This window comes from Megascapheus bottae, chromosome 14 (genome assembly GCF_031878675.1).
Source record: "Megascapheus bottae isolate mThoBot1 chromosome 14, mThoBot2.hap1, whole genome shotgun sequence".
In the NCBI taxonomy this organism is placed as follows: domain Eukaryota; kingdom Metazoa; phylum Chordata; class Mammalia; order Rodentia; family Geomyidae; genus Megascapheus; species Megascapheus bottae.
In genome coordinates, this window is record NC_143522.1 from 46,147,627 (window position 1) to 46,165,642 (window position 18,016).

The following is an 18,016-nucleotide window of genomic DNA, read 5'->3' on the forward strand; positions in this document are numbered from 1 at the left end:
TGGATCATCCATCCATTGTTACTCATAAATGTGTATGGTATACTACCTACATGCAAATAAACATAGAATACATTTATTACATTAGTGATGAAACAATATTCTCTTCTAGGAGAATGAGCTTCTGAACCAGATTAGATTCTTATATATGTACAGTTAAAACCAAAATACCTGAAATGCTGTAGTCCTGCAGGGCTTTGGTAGCATTAGTTGTTCTAAACAAGCAAGCGCGATAATAAAATGCTGACCAATTGTTAGGATCTAAGTGGATAGCAGCAGATAGGTCTTCAGCTGCTAGTCTATGTATCTGCCTTTTAAAAAATGATTTGCCTCGGTAGATCCTAAAAAAAATTGATTTTAATACGTATTTTAAAAATTGCCTCTTTTCACCTATTTACTTATTTATTTTCTTATCTTTAATTCTACAAAGAAGGTTAATGCAACATGTCAATTCATGAGTACGATGCATCTTGATCAAGGAAGTAAAAAGCTCTACATTGAAAACTATAAAATTGTAAAGAAGGAAATTATAGAAGACACCAGAAAATACAAAGAACTCCCGGGCTTGTGGATTGGTAAAATCAATGTTGTAAAAATGGCTATATTACCACAGCAATCTACACATCTAACTCAATCCCTACAGAACTCCCAATACTGTTATTAATAGAAAGAGAAAAATCAATCCTTAAATTCAAATAGGAAAAAAAATACTAGCGGTATTACATACAGACTATCAGATTTCAAATTATTGTATAGAGCCATGGAAATGACATGAAAAGACAAAAAAAACAGAGCAGAATAAAAACCACAGAAATAAATTCACACTGCTATGGCCATCTAATTTAACAATGGAGCACAAAACTGGGCACTCCTGTTAGAGAAAAGGCAGTCTTGAAAAAATGCTGCTGAAAAAATTTGATAACCACAAGCAAAAGATTACAAAGAAATCTGTCTCTCATGATATACTAATCTCAATATCAACTCAAAGTGGAACACAGACCTCAATGTGAGGCCTGAAACTTTGAAAACAATGCAGTAATCATAAAGAAAATATATGAACAATACTAGCATCGGCAGAACTTCATAAATAGGATTCCAGTAGCTCAGCAAATAAGAGCAAAGACTGACAAATGAGATTGTATCAAATAAAAAGCTTCCGCACAGAAAAAGAAATTTCACTAGAACAGAGAGAGCCTCCAGTAGGAAAGTAAACCTTTGCAGGCTGTACACCTGAAGTCAGGTAGACAAAAATCTAAAAGATACTAGAAAACATCACTTAACACAGAGAGAATGCTTATAGTGCTTGATAAATTGATAATGATACAGAAGTTATAACATTTACAGAGAAATCATGATGTTGAAAATTATCACAAAAAGTAAAATTCATTAGTTTAAAAATGATTTGAACAGAAAAAAAAGATTGAGATTCAAGACATGCCAATGAAATTATCTAACTTAAAAAAGTGAAAAACCAAATAAATACAGACTAACATAGCTATAGAATATAGAATGCCCCATCAAGCATATTAATATATATATATATATATATATATATCATGAAGCTTAGGGAGGGGGGAAGTAGGGAGAAAAGAAGAGAATACTTTTTTAAGTGATAGCTGAAAACTTCCTAAATTTGGTGAAAGAAATACAGCTACACACACCAAAGACATTCAGAGACTCCAAATAAGATAAATTCAACAAAGGGCCACAAAAAAGAAATGTATTGTGCGGGTGAGTCAGGCCAGTAATCCTAGTTTACTCAGAAAGCTGAGATCTGAGGATCATGGCTCAAAACCAGCCTAGGCAGAAAAAGTCCATGAGACTCTTTTCTTCAACTAACCACCACAAAACTCGAAGTGGTGCTGTGGCTCAATTGTAGAGTGCTAGCTTTGAGCTGAAGAACTCAGAGAAAGCGCCACGCCCAGAGTTAAGGTCCCTACTGACAAAAAAAGACAAAGAAAAAAATACAAAATACCTTATAATTAACCTATTAAAAGCAGAAACATGAAAACAATCTTGAAAGCAAGAATAGAGAAATGATTCATTATGTACAGAGATTTCAATAAGACTGACAAATTTTTAATCAGAAAGCATGGGTGCCAAAATGTAGTGGGCAACATATTCAATGTACTAACAGAAGAAAAATCATCAACCAAGAATTCTGTACTTGGAAAATAATTCTTCAAAATTGAAGGAGAAACCAAAGCATTCATTTTTATTGTAATTAATAGAAGAATCACATTATATTTGATAGAAGGTATATTATTTCACAAACATTGATACTCCTCATGTTTGGGTCCCCATTTCTCTCCCCCCACCCACTCCCCCCATCTTGTTTTCACTTTTCCCTTTCCTATTTCAAATAAACAAATATACCAGATAATAAGGTAAGATACTGTATCAATATGAGAATAACCAAGGGACAACAAGAGATGAGAAATAACATCGTACATTAAGAACAACAATCATATATTATATGGATCTTGTTTCCGTATCCTGGAGGTCCTTTCATTTAGCCTCATCCTATATGGCCTTATGTATCTAGATTTTGCAGTACTGTAATCCTCTGCTAGAAGAGTCCAAGGTTTATACTAATTATGACAAATGAGGGAAACCATTGAACCTATGTTCCTTCGAGTCTGGCTTATGTCACATAATGATTTTATCCAAGTCTTTATATTTCCTTACAAATGAGGTGACATTGTTCTTTCTGATGGTAGCATAGAATTCCATTGTGTATAAATACCACATCTTATTGATCCACTCATCAACAGAGGGACATATGGGTTGGTTCCATACCTTTGCTATGATAAATAGTGCTGCAGTGAACATCATTGTGCTAGTGGCTTTAGTATGTTCTTGTTTCTGGATGATTGGGTAAATGCCAAGTAGTGGAATTGCCCGGTCATAGGGGAGCTCTATGTTTATTTAGTCTTTTGAGAAACTGCCATACTGCTTTCCATAGTGGTTAAACTTATTTATACTCCCACCAACAGTATAGTAGTGATCCCTCCTGGCCACATCCTCTCCAGCATCCGTTGTTATTAGATTTCTTCATCACGGTCATTCTAACTGGAGTGAGGTGGAATCTCAGAGTTGTTTTGATTTGCATTTCTTTTTTTTTCTTTTCTTTTTTTCTTTTGCCAGTTCTGGGCTTGAGCTCAGGGCCTGAGCACTGTCCTTGGGCTTTCTCAAGGCTAGAGCTCTACCACTTGAGACTAAGCACCACTTCTGGCTTTTTTCTATGTATGTGGTACCAAGGAATCGAACCCAGGCCTTCATGCATGCTAGGAAAGCACTCTACTACTAGGCCAAACTCCTGGCCCCATGATTTGCATTTCTTTTATGGCCAGAGTTGTCAAGCATTACTTCATGTGTCTATAGGCCATTCTTTTTTTCATGGTTGTTTTTTGTTTTTTTGGTTTTTTTTCAAATATTTTTATTGTAATTAATAGAAGGGTTATATTATATTTGCCAGAGAGAAGGTGCATTAATTCACATACATTGATACCCTTTCTCATGTCTGGGTCCCCATTTCCCTCCTCCCACCCCCACCCCTCATCTTGTTTTTCCCCTTTCCCTATCCTATTTCAAATAACCAAAAACACATATATACAATATAACAGATAGCAAGGTGAAATACTGTAACAATATGAGATAACCAAGGGACAGCAAAAGGATGAGAGATAACATAGTACATTAAGGACAACAATCATTCATTATATGGATCTTGTTTCCATATCCTAGAGATCCTTTCATTTAGCGTCACACTGTATGGCCTTATGAATCTAGGTTTTGCTCTATTGCAAATCTCTGCTAGGAGAGCCCAAGGTTTCTACTGATTATGACAAATGAGGGAAACCATTGAGCCTATGTTCGTTTGAGTCTGGCTTACTTCACTTAATATGATTTTTTCTAAGTCTTTCCATTTCCTAACAAATGGGGCGATGTCATTCTTTTATTTCTTCAGAGAAGTCTGTCTTTAAGTCTTTGGCCCATCATTTAATAGGATGGTTGTTTCTTTGGAGATTAATTTTGGAGTGATTCAAATGTTTTAGCTGTTGATACATTTTTAGATATGAGGCCTTTATCTTTTGTATAGTTAGTGAAGATCTTCTCCCACTCCGTGGGCTTTCTGTTTAGCCTGCTAGCTATGTTCTTTACCAGACAGAAGCTCTGCAGTTTAATTCAGTCCCATTTATCCAGTTTCTTTGATTTGTTGTGAGAAACCAAAGTAGTTTTAAGAGAAGAAAAGACAGAGTAACACTGATAGTAGACCCGCTTTGTAAGAGATACTAAAAGAAATCTCTGAAGCTGAAACAGAAGGCATTAGAAAGTAACTTGAGGCCATATAAAGATATACAAAGGGGCCACCTATAAAGATAACAAACAAGTAATTTTTTTAAAAAATTAAAAAACATGTAATACTTTTGGTTTTCAATTTTTCTTTCCTATGTATCTCAATACCAACACATAAAGCAGTTGTAGATCTATGTTAATAAGAACAAATATACAAACTGCATAACTGATAAATCATAACAAATACAGCATAATATATAGGCTTATATATATGAATAATATAAATTATATGTTAACATAGATAATTCAAAGCACAGGATTTCAATATCTTCCATCATAATCTATGTTAACCTTTAATTGATACTTTCACAGTATATTAAGAGGTGGGTTTGTAAGTGATTAAAATATAAATTTTCCATGTTCATGGATGAGATTGATGCCATTATTACAAAGCATTCCTCACATTTTCCCCCTGCTGTACACAGAATGCTTCTCACTCTGGAATGATATAGCAAGAAGGTCTTCCAGATACTGGTACTTAGATTTTGGAATCTGTCAGTCTCTAGAATTATAATGATCAGAATTTTTATGATTATACATTGCTCAGTTCCTGATATTCTGTTACAGCAGTACAAAAGGACTAAGACAAATGGGATTACCTAAAAACAAAATGTTTCTGCACAGATAAAGCAGAAAGACAGTCAACTGACTGGGAAAAGATATTTACCAATAATACATCAGATACATATCCAGTATCTACAGGGAACTCAAAAAACTAATCCGCCCCCCAAAACCCAACAAACCAATCACTAAATGGGCAAGGGAACTAAAGAAAGACTTAACAAAAGAAGAGGTTAAAATGGCAGAAAAACATATGAGAAAATGCTCATTATCTGTGGTCATAAAGGAAATGCAAATAAAAACAACCCTAAAATACCACCTTACTCCAATAAGAATGGTAATATTCTGAACTCAGACATCGATAAATGCTGGCGGGAATGTGGAGAAAGAGGAACCCTACTGCACTGCTGGTGGGAATGTAAACTAGTTCAGCCACTCTGGAGGGCAGTTTGGAGGTTTCTTAAAAAAACTGCTTTTTATTTTGGGTACCCTGAGTCTTGTATATGTTTATTGGATGTAGGGAAAGGAAGGGGAACAACAAAATGATGAGACAAAGGGCAAAGGGTTGGCCAATGCAACAGAGACACTCATAAGACACTATGTTGGAAATAAACTTTACAGCTTGTAGGGGGAGAAGTGGGAGAAAAATGAGGGAGAGGGTGACAATGTTCAGGAAGAAATGTATTATCTTACTTATGTAACTGTAACCCCTCTGTACATCACCTTAAATAAAATTAAATTAAATTATAAAGAATTGGCCAGTAAAAAAAAACCTGACTGAAATCTCTATATAAAAAGTATCACTTTCATAAATACTAACAATAGAAACCTATAAAATATCAGAAAAAAACTTTTAAACAACTCTATGGATCTGAAAGTGAAATGTTAGTCTCTTCTCAAAATTGAAATTATTTATCTAAACTCAAAGGAAGAATTTTCACGAATTTGGCTGATTAAAATTTTTAATTCTTTATATTTAAAAAAAGACATTCCCTACTTCCTCCTCAACACTCATCTTTATTACAATAGTAGCCATTTTAATATTAAAACAAAGTGTGAGATAATATAACAATGTAGTTTTAATTTGCATTTCCATGACTATTTGTAAAGTTGGCATTTTTTTATATATCTCTTGGCTACTTATATGTCTTCCATTGAGAAATGTGTTCTTAGGTGCTGTGCCCATTTTTTAAATCAGCTAAATTTGTTTCCTTACTATTGAGTTGTTTGAGTTCCTTATATGTTTTGGATATTAGCCCCTTAGGAGATGTAGGATCTGCAAATATTTTCTCCGAGTTCGTGTCATAGATACACAATGGAGTACTCAATTCAAGCTTACCAAAGAAAGAAAGGCTGTCACTTGTGACAGCGTGCAACATGGGAAGCTGGCAGATGCTGTGCTCTGTGAAAGAAGCCAGGCACTGAAAGGCGAGAGCTGCATGACTGCACTGACACCTGGGATCTAAAGAATCCAACTCACAGAGGTAGAGCTGCCAGAGGCAGTGTGATGGGAAGGAAAGAAGGTGCCCAAGAGCACGAGGTTTCAGTCAGACAGAAAAAAGTAAGCTTCTAGTGACCTTTTACATAGCATGTAACATACAATATAATGAAGCATTCTATATTTCCTGATTGCCAAATGAATGTAGCTTAAATATTCTCACCACAGAGAAATAAGAATGTGAGATGAGTGTCTGAATTTGTTTGATTTCACCCATCCAATGAATTGCTATAATGTCATATTGTACAAGTATATGCAAATATTAAATGAAAATTAAAATCAAATGCAAATTATGTTAAAAATACAACCTGAACACACATTTTAATGAATTTAGACAAATGAATGAATAAATCATACATATAAATTGATGATATACAAATTTAAGTTTGTAGACAAAACCAAGAAGAAAAAAATACAAAGTCGATGAGATTCAAATTGATAATGTGAAAAACAGTTCTGATTTATTAGAGTGGAAAATTTGAAACAATTTTTTGTAGTGATGGCACTGAGGCTTGAACTCAGGGCCTGAGTGGCATTTTTAGCTTTTTTTTTTTTTTGTGGGTCATGGGGCTTGACCTCGGCCTGGGCACTGTCTCTGAGCTCTTCAACTCAATGCTACTGCCCTACCCCTGGGCCTGGGCAATGTACCTGAGCTCTTCAACTCAATGTTACTGCCCTACCCTTGAACCAAGCCCCACTTCCCATTTTCTAGAGGTTAATTGGAGATAATAGTCTCAGGTCCTTTTGTACCTGGGCTGGCTTTGAACCTTGGTCCTCAGATTTCAGCCTCCCTGAGTAGCTAGGATTACACACATGAGCCACCATACGTGGCCATTTTTAGCTTTTTTGTTCAAGGCTAGTGTTTTACTACTTGAGCCACAGTTCCACACCCAGCTTTCTGTGATTAATTAGAAACAAGACTCTGAGGAATAGAAAAAGCTATTTGTCATAAATATGACAAATAAAAAGTTCATATCAACAATACACATGACTTTAGGAGTTGACATGTAATTCCTGCTACTTCAGAGGCAGACACAGGGGGGTTGGGGGGAGAAAGTCTAGGATAAGCCTTCTCTGAAAAACAACCAAAAACAAAATGACTGAGAGTGTGCCTTAAATAGTAGAACCTTTTATTAGCAAGCACAAGATCCTAAATTCAAGCTCCAGAACAAGAGACAGAGACAGAGAGAGAAAGAAAATACATAGCTTACAGATTAATAGCAAAACAATTAATTAATTAATTAATTAACTAATTGAGAAATTACAAAAGATTACAAACACAAAGAAAAGAAGAGTTCTAAATGGTTGAATAATTTATAGAAAAACACATAATCCCGTTAGGATCGAAGCAAATGGAAATGAAAACCTAGTGGGATCACACTCCACAGACATGAAGATAGCTAAAACTTGAAAGCCAGTTAGCAATACTTAGTGCATGTGCAGAACTCACATAAATGACTGGTAATACAACTGCTCTAGAAATCAGCTGGATCTCAGCATTGCAGACACACACACCCTGAACCTGACTCTTTACATCCACATGAATGGATAGAAGAATATCCAAGAAATAATATGACTAATGGAAGACATCCAACAGCAACAGGAGTGAGGAAGCTGCAGCATATGGAAACTCTTACCACAGTGCACAATATAGAACAAAACCTATACTAGTTCCAAACACAGATGTATCGCTAAACTAAAAAAAATGTTCACAGACCTTGTGCTACAACTATAAAGAACTACAAGGGAGTAACCAAATGTAAAAGATAACAGTTACCATAGGCCCCTGCCAGGGGATCAAAATGGAAGGTTACTTGACAGTTACAGCTATATGGTGATAAGCATTCAGTTGCATATTTCTCTGCCATGTAGTTTCCTAGTTGCACTCATTATCTTTACTATACACATAGTTCACAATTAAACATTGCAAATAGAGGGTCAAGAGTTGTAGTGTGCACCAGCTACTGTGTGGTAGTCTGAAGCTAACCAAGGCATGAGTTAGGAAGACTATTTCCAAAAGCAAGAGCTGTGGCCAATCAGCTGATCGGGAGGCGGGTATCAGCAAAAGTGAGATCTTATCTGTGGCTCTCAGTCATTTCTTGTTTGGTTAGCTTCTCAGAAAGGATTTGCGAACTCTCCTCCACACCACGTTGGGGTTCCCGACCCTCCTGTCTCTGCCCCTCAAGTAGATGGGATTACAGGACTGTTGGCCTGGCTCCAACGATAGTGTGTGTGTACCTGGCAAGTACAGGCCTTGAATTCAAAGCCCAGGACTATGGGTGGGGGTAGTCAGGGATGTGAACAGGGATACATAGTAAAACCTTGTCTCAAAAAGTTACAAGTGAACTGGACAAGAGTAACTTGGCTCGAGTAGTAGGATGCTAACCTTAAGTATAAAACCTTAGGGTCAGTGCCCAGGCCCTGATCTCAAACCTTGTACTGAAATGAAAGAAAGAAAAAGAAAGAAAGAAAGAAAGAAAGAAAGAAAGAAAGAAAGAAAGAAAGAAAGAAAGAAAGAAAGAAAGAAAGAAAGAAAGAAAGAAACAACTGAAGGAAGGAAGGAAGGAAGGAAGGAAGGAAGGAAGGAAGGAAGGAAGGAAGGAAGGAAGGAAGGAAGGAAGGAAGGGAAGAAAGAAAGAAAGAAAGAAAGAAAGAAAGAAAGAAAGAAAGAAAGAAAGAAGGAAAGAAAGTCACAAGTGAAAAAGATGAGTAGACATGACTTTTTTAATCTCTTTGAAAGCAAATCTTAGATTAGAAGGAAAATAACAAAGTGAGACATGTACTATGTTCAGGGCTGGAAGTACGAAAGTCAATGTACAAGTCACAGAGGGGTGTTACAGAAACATGTGACAGTTCTTCATACTGACTGGTACAACAGATATGTATGTAAAAGAAATTTGAAGAGGAAAAATAAAAATGTCACACACGTTTCACGTAGCTAGAATTTAGGAAATGAAAATAAAATAAGGTATTATTTATGTTTGTTAAATCACCCACTCACATTAAGCTTTTCATTCACAGGTGGCTCTAAAAATGGATTCATCATTTCAAAAAGACCACCAAATACATTTTAACCAATTTTCTTTCCTGAAAATGTATTTCAAATAAAAACATTAAACACATACACACACACACATACACACACACACACACACACACACACACACACACACACACACACACACACACCTGGCCACCTCACCATAGCTTATATCAAGCAGATGCTCGCAATTCCAGCTGTGGTAAAGAGCCCAAGAAACAGCTGGCAAGGAAAGCTGCGAGGGTGTGCCCCCCACCAGAGGGGTGAAGAAGCCCCATGGTTATAGGCCTGGTACTTGTGGCCCTTCCCGAAATGAGAATCTACCAAAAGTCCACTGAACTTCGGATTCACAAGCTCCCTTTCCAGCGTCTGGTGCTCAGGACTTCAATACAGATCTGCGCTTCCAGAGCGCAGCTAGTGGTGCTTTGCTGGAGTCAAGTGAGGTCCATCTGGTTGGCCTTTTTGAAGATAGCACACTGTGTGCTTCCATAACACACATGTGACAATTATGTCAAAAGATATCCAGCTAGCATGCTGCATATATGGAGAACCTGCTTAAGATCCATTAAGATGAGAAGCGTTTCATTCTCAAAGTCCCCAGGCCTTTTCTTGTTATCAGTGGATCAGTAGTTCTGAATGTTAGATGTTTTTTATTGTTGTTGTTTTTCCCCCATGGGGTCAAAAGGTACCTAAGTAAATGATTGCCAGTGGAAAAATAAGGGACAGAAATCAGGTACTAGCAGTTTTTCCGTTTTCATTTGTCTGTGAATTTTTTAATATAAGTAAGGGATATAAAGCATTAATGCAAGTTAACAAGTTTCAGTGAACAAGTTCCAGCAGTTCAACTTCATAACAATTATAAATAAAACTGTTTCTGGACAATGCCAGCATTTGGGGGGGTTTAATAAGTAAATTTCTTATTGATGGCAACTAAATGGTATTTGTAGCATTTTTAGTATACAGTAGATTCCCTCCACTCACTCCATTTTTCTGAGTTGTCCTACATGCAAGTACATGTTTTTAATGTTGTCTGTCTTCTGTGCTGTTCTTGTAAGTTTGCTATTAAAATACATTAAACTACCAAAAAAAATAAATCCACACATTTAAATTCCATCTTACCTTGCTTGAGCGTTGAGGGGCTCTATGTTCAACAAAGATGTAAAATCATGTGTGGCGGCATTCCAGTTCTCATTTTCAAAGTGAAACATCCCACGTTTCATTAATGCATCAGTTCTTTTAGAATTACAAGCAATACACTACAGGGGTGCAGGGAGATAGATACATGTGTCACAGAATGAAAGAACCTTAAGAAAAGCATACAATTGCATAGTGAATTCAAATTACAAACCAGGAAGCCATTTTAAGATGCCAAATGTCAGATTTGCATTCAAAAGACCATGTTAAGAAATCCACTCATACCCCAATTTTATTGTTGGCACTGATGAGAGTGGGGGGAGGGGAGGAGAGGATGTACTGGGATTTATAACCTTTTATTCTTTTGTCATTCTAGATTTATGTTCTACCACTTAAGCTATGGCTGTATTTCAGATTTTGGATAACTGGAAATAAGAGTGTCATAGACTTTTCTGCCCAGGATGGCTTCAAATCATAATCCTGAGATCTCAGCCTTCTGAGTTGCTAGGATATAGGTACAAAAAGCCAAGGCTTTCATACATAAGCAATAGATATGAGTTGGTAGTGGCATAATTCATCCATTTGATGCAGAGCAATACAGTGAACTGACCATACCCTATGCTCAAACGTAATGCTTCTTGCCAATTGTGACTGATATGTTTTAAAACAGGCAAAAAAAAAAAGAGAAGACTACAGAATTTGAAATTCATTTGACCTTAACCATTTCTCCACTATGGATATCAGGCAGAAAAAATAAGTAGAATTGGTAATTTAATCATGTTCGTAATGACAAAAGAGAATTTTTGTCCCTTCTAGACCAGAAATTACAAGGCTTATAATATTATCTACAAATGGAAGAATATCAAGTCAATAGCTAAGCCAATAATGGATGGATTAGGAAGACAGGACATCTGGGACCGTGGAAAGTTAAATCAGTTAAATAATTGTTTCTAAATTCTCATTTCTGGATAAAGATGAGAGTTGTGGCATGGGTAGAGTGAAAGAGCATTTGGGTAGCATGCCCAAGCTGGGTTCCATTCCAGCTTATATAAGAAGAGTTAACATGTTCTACCACAGCTGGGGAATATTTTCCTTGACTCCAGCCTCTTACTATGAGCTAACTAAAGGTTTACTTATACACATTCTTCCAGTATCCTTATTTCCTTCCTAACACCATCATAAGTTGTTATTATACACATATATTTTTATATTAGCCCTTAAGTATTTTTAAACAATGAGCTCATTTCTTATCTACTATATGCACCACTGTTGCCAATAAATATTTGTGATTGAATAATTGAATGAATAACTGAAAGCAGGTTGCCTAAAGACATCGCCTTGTCAAGAGTTTCAAGGTACAAAATAATTTCTCTACTGTCTGAAGGAAAGAAGCAATTTTTAAAGGTTTCTCTTTTTCCTGTGTCTATGTCTGGTGCTGAGGGCTTAGACTCAGGGCCAGAACTCTATCCTTTGGCTTTTTCACTCAAGGATAGTAATTTGCCACTTGAGGCAAAGCTCCACTTCCAGCTTTTTTTTCCAGTTTGTTTTTTGCTTGAGCTCAGGGCATGAGCACTGAAATTGGACTTTCTCAAGACTAGAACCCTACCACTTGAGACTCAGCACAATTTCTGGCTTTTTTTTTCTATGTATGTGGTACTGAGGAATCAAACCCAGGTCTTCCTGCATGATAGGCAAGCACTCTACCACTAGGCCAAACTCCTGGTCCACTTCCAGCTTTTTGCTGGTTAGTCAGAGATAAGAGTCTCAGATTCTCCTGTCCAGGTTGGCTTGAAACCACAATCCTCAGGTCCCAATCTCCTGAGTAGCTAAGATTATAAGTGTGAGCCACTTTTTGAATCACAGTTTTCTGCTTCAAGAAGAGAGAACAGAAAATGTTAGGCCGTTCCGATCCTCCAAATTTCCTCAGTGTCTCACACACACTGACATGAGCTCATCTACTCACCAATCCTTTTTTAAAAAAAAGTCAGGATGGGAGTTTGGCCTAACAGTAGAGTGCTTGCCTAGCATGCATGAAGACCTGGGTTTGATTCGGTACCACATACGTAGAAACAAGCTGGAAGTGGTGCTGAGGCTCAAGTGGTAGAGCTCTACCCTTGAGAAAGCCCAAGGACAGTGCTCAAGCCCTGAGCTCAAGTTCAGGACTGGCAAAAAAAGAAAATCATTGAAGTCATGTTAATATCAATACTAGTAAGGAAACTCTAGATCCTAACCTATAATAAATTATTTTTTATGACATAAAATATATGAATATACCATCAACAATGAATCCATCCATGGCAACTTCACCTGTGCCATCACTTACTTTAGAATAGTCGTCAAGGGCCAGTACTCTGTTTGTTTTCTCATATACCTCACCCCTTATGAAGTATATGTCATCATCTGTAGGCTTGCATTTGAGGGCCTGGCTATAGTTCAGAAGTGCCAGAGTGGAGTCATTTTTTGCCCGGAAAATTTCTGCCTTTGACAAATACGCTTCTAAAGGAAATGAAAAGATAAAATCTAGTGCTACCATCCTTCAATTAACTATGAAAAATGTAAAATATCAATGCTTGTACCTCCCAAAAATGAGGATAATCTTCCTGATAATGACCATTTTAACTGGGGTGAGATGGAATCTAAATGTTCTGATTTGCATGTTTTTTATGATTAGAGATGTAGGACATTTCTTCATGTGTCTATGGGTCATTCTTCCTTCTTCAGAGAAGGGTCTCTTTAATTATTTAGCATACTTACAAAAGAAGTTGTTTTTTCTTTGAGTATTTGTTTTTTGGAAGCTTTAATTTTTTGAGCTCTAAGTATAAGATATGATACCCCTTGTCTGTTGTGGAGTTAGTAGAGATTTCCCAATTTGTGGGCATTCTATTTATCTTGCTAGCTATGTAGTTTACCAGGCAGAAGCTCTGCAGTTTAACATAATCCCATCTATCAAGCCTTTCTTTGATTTGTTGTGTTTCCATTATCCAGAAAATTAATAATAACAGATACTGCACAGGAACATGGCCAAAAAGGGAACACTACTACTCTGTTAGTGGGAATGTAAACTTATTCAACCACTCTGGAAAGAAGAATGAAGGTTCCTCAAAAGACTAGACTTAGAACTCCCAGCATTTGGGCATTTACCCAAATGTTCACAAACAAGACCACAGTAAAGTTACCAGCACAACTATGTTCATTGCAGCATTATTTACTGTAGCTAAGATATGGAACCAGCCCAAATGCCCCTCAGTAGATGACTGGATCAAGAAAATGTGGTATACACAATGGAATTCTATGTTTCCATCAGAAAGAATGCCATTGCCCCATTTGTAAGGAATGAAAAGACCTGGAAAAAAACTTTATTAAGCAAAACAAAAGAGACCCAAAAATTCCAGGCTTCATGGTTTCCCTCATTTGTAATAAGTAGACTATGTCTATAATATTCTTAGCAGAGGTTCACAATAGCAAATAGGTGCATATGACCATATAAAATGAAGCTTATCAAAATGAACTCCAAGAAATGGAAACAAGAGGGTTTTACAATGTACAGTTTGCAGTTATATCTTTTTTCTTTCTTTTCCTTTGGATTATGCCCTATTGCACTGATTTTTTTTTAATTTCTGTATACTTTGTCTTGTATATAACTTATCTGATTTGCAGAATGGAAGGGGAATCACAGAAACAATGGGACAAAGGATGAACCAATAAAATAGTGATACTTCTAGACACTATGCTGGAAATGAACTTTACATTCCATACAGGGGGGGGAGGGAGGAGTTGAGGGGAAAGTGAAAGAAAATGAGGGGTTACAGTTATATTTGCCAAATGGAAGGTAAATCACTTCTCACACAATTATACCCCTTCTCATGTTTTTGTGCCCATTTCTCTCCCCCCAGCCCCTCCCGATCATCTTGGTTTCCCCCTTCCCTTTCCTATTTCAAATAAAGAAATAAAGGTATATAGAATATACCAGGTAACAAAGTCAGATACTGTAACAAGATGAGATTAACCAAAGGGTAACAAACTCCTTATTATATTTTAATCATTTTTTGAAATTTCTAGTAATATCAAATTTGTTCTCACAGACTAGCTGCAGTATTCACTTGTGAGTCTAACTATTTTGAAGTTGAAGTGACAAAAGTTATCTTTCACTTTTGTGTATGTTTAAAATGTTTTGTAGTCTTCTGATGATCTCAGTAAAAATTAGATATTTATTGGGGGTGGGGTTGAGGTACTGTGGTTAAACTCAGGACCTCAATCTTGCTAGGCAAATGCTTTCTCCTGAAGTCATGCCAACATGTATTGTTTGTTTTGTTTTGTTCTTTGAGATAGGGTCTTGCTTTCTGCCTAGTCTATGCTAGTATTATGATCTACCTATTTTTGGCTTCTTCTCATAACTAAAAAATAAAATACAATAAGCATCACCTCATCTAGTAGCCCTCTGCTAAGATAGTCTGTCAGACTTTCATATCCACGTATGCCTAAAATTATAATCCTCCCTGAAACTAAAAGTCGTTTAGGATGACAGGTATAAACTACTGCACTCAGTGATTATTAGGGAAAGATCTCATGAAGTTCCTTCCCAGGAAGGTCTTGAACCCCAAGGCTGCTTTTCTCAGCTACCCCCACAGCTAGGAGGACAGGCAAGAGCTTTCAGATCCTGGCCAAAGCAGATTTTAAACACACAAAATGTTATGACCCTTCAACAAATTGTTACTAACTAGCACTGCTCAACAAGATCTTTCGGGAAACTCACATTATGCATTTGGTGAGCATGCTGTGGATACTGGGCATATGACATTTTTTGCATTCCTAGGAAATTCATGACAAGAAAAGATTTGTGAATGACCTCTAAAATTAAAACTTGTGAGATGAGGAATGACTTTCACATAAGGTCTATCAATGAGCATGAACATTTCAAACCATGAAGAGTATCTTAGAAGCAATCCATAGTCACTAGACACTACTGAACATGAACTATGTAACTTGTACATGGGGATGAGAGGGAAAATTGGGAGAGTGCAATGGAAAGGATGTCATTGTCCAAAAAGAAATGCACTCTTTACCTGATGTATGTAAGTGTAACCCCTCTTTATATCTTCATCATTACAAAAAATTAAGAAAAAAAATAATCAAGGCTGGGAAGACAGCTTAGTGGTAGAGTGCTTGCCTCGCATGAATGAAGCCCTAGGTTTGATCCCACAAAAACAGAAAAAAAAAAAGCCATAAGTAATGCTGTAGCTTAAACTACAGCCTTGAGCAAAAGAAACTCAAGGACAGTGCCTAGGCCCTGAGTGCAAGTCCCAGGGCTGGCAAAAAAAAAAAAGAAAAAAAAAAAAAGAAAAGAAAAAAGTCAATCACGGATTGGATGAGCCTGGAGCTTACAAGATAAAAAGTAAAATATTTAGCTGAGTTAAAAGTCACAACCAGTTTTTCAGAACTTCCATCTCTTGTTTTCTATCTCTAATACTCTTTCATTTCTTTGATTTGATTTCATTTCATTTCATTTTTATGTATCTATAAGAACAATGCCAAAAGCTTGAGATAAGGACACAGATTATGTCAGTCAGCACAGACAACCCACCTGCATTGTTTTTATTGTACTTATGTATAAAATTCAAATCATCCAAAGCATCAGTGATTTTGTCTTGGAAAAGAAAAATGAAATGCCGGTGCCAGTAGGCATTTAATAACATTGGTTCCAAGAATATAGCCTAGGAAAGATATGCACAAATTCAATTTAAGTTGACTTGCTAAAGGAAAATATGTCTAACAAATACATGTTTCAAACACCATTGATACCAATTACTTCATATGTTTAAAATTCAAAAAAGAGCAAACTTCCCAATCTCACAAATTTAAAAAACTTCGGTTATTTTGTTGCTGATTCTTTTATTTTATGAGTTCTATCAGTTGTCTGCCTCACTTGTAAGGGTAAGAGGGAAGCCATTGTGTTATTGCATACAAATATACATTACAATCAAGCTGCGCCCTACTATCAATTTTAGCTACTCCACCATTTTAAAATGATTCAGCAGGTTCCATTATTCTATTTTTATATACACAAACAAATTACATCAACCATACCATCCTCTCTGCGCACCCCTTCCTTACCTACACAAATCCTGTTTTACTTTTTTGTTCTTTTTGTTTGTTTGTTTTGCAGTGCATATCAATTGTACTAAGGGGGTTTCACCATGGTGAAAATTTTAGCTTCCAATAGTAATTATTTGGAAACGCAATAATTACTTTTTCCAACCATATATACTATAAATGGCTGCCACTCACTGTTCAACATTAAAGCATATGTCATTAAAAAAGCAATGCAAGCCAGACACTAGTGGCTCACATGTGTGATCCTAGTTACTAAGGAAGTCAGGATCAAGAAAATCACATTTCAAGGCCAGCCCAAGCAGAAAAGTCCATAAAACTTCATCTCCAAAATAATCACCAAAAAGGAGTCTGAAAGCTTGGCTGAAGTGGTAAAGAACCAGCTAAGCAAATCAAGCTGAGCAACTGTGAGGCCCTGAGTTCAATCTCTGATACTATAAGAAAGAGGAAAGAAAAAAGCAATGGATGAATATTATTCTTTTTATTTTGGAATACTTACTTGCTGTAGGTCATTCATGGCACTCTGCAACTTTCCCAGTTTCCTATAAATAGCTCCACGCCTACAATATGCAAACCCAAGATGTGTTTTATTTTTGTTTATTTCTTCAGTCAAGGCTGCCACTTCAGCATTATAATATTTAATGACTGCTGGTGGGAGATTACATGCCAAATTATCACTTAATTCTAGTTTGTGTGACTCTGCCACTTTTCCAGGCAGGTCTTTCTGGATATCTGTTTTCACAGTTGACGTGGGTGCACTCTGTTGCTGAGTTTTATTCAACATCTCAGCAAGCCACGTCTCAGGGTCCTTGAGTTTTGGCAGTCCTCTCTTTGCTTTAGCACATTTATCAAAATCCAAACCGGACGGTACGCTGGGACATCGGATTGGAATTTCATATACTGGAACTCTGAGAAAAAATTTCTTCTGTCCAGGAAGTATTCCAAGAGATACTGATCTAGTTGAAAAAGAAAAATCCTTTATTACAAAAGCATAATTATCTTCCTGGTGAATAAGTCAAGGCAACCACATCTAATATTACTATTTTTCAGTTATCCAATAAAACTACACATTGATTTATGCCTCAGGAACCTTATCTTTTCTGACACTGAAACTGTTATGCAGTATGCAGAATCTTGTGTTAAATGAGTGAACTATGAGACCAGTGAACTATTATTAAAGAGATGGTCTCCTTCAATTCTAACATGGTGAGTATATAGTACTCCTTCGGGTTTAATTTACAGTCCCCTACCTTACCTTCCACCAGAGGAATTTTACTGAAGGACTGAGGAGACAAACACAATGGGAGAAAGAAAATGTC

The 18,016-nt window shown here is 36.5% G+C and overlaps 1 protein-coding gene across 1 annotated transcript in view; it reads right to left on the minus strand.

Annotated features, from left to right (window-relative positions):
* Ttc6 (tetratricopeptide repeat domain 6) overlaps nucleotides 1–18,016 on the minus strand; it is a 166,170-nt gene that overhangs the window by 48,737 nt on the left and 99,417 nt on the right. Inside the window, exons 12-16 of the mRNA XM_090345129.1 lie at nucleotides 17,197–17,653; nucleotides 16,171–16,300; nucleotides 12,913–13,085; nucleotides 10,575–10,711; nucleotides 169–338 (exon numbers count right to left, since the gene is read on the minus strand). Coding sequence (XP_090201255.1) covers nucleotides 169–338; nucleotides 10,575–10,711; nucleotides 12,913–13,085; nucleotides 16,171–16,300; nucleotides 17,197–17,653 — 1,067 coding nt within the window. The remainder of the gene's footprint in view (nucleotides 1–168; nucleotides 339–10,574; nucleotides 10,712–12,912; nucleotides 13,086–16,170; nucleotides 16,301–17,196; nucleotides 17,654–18,016) is intronic.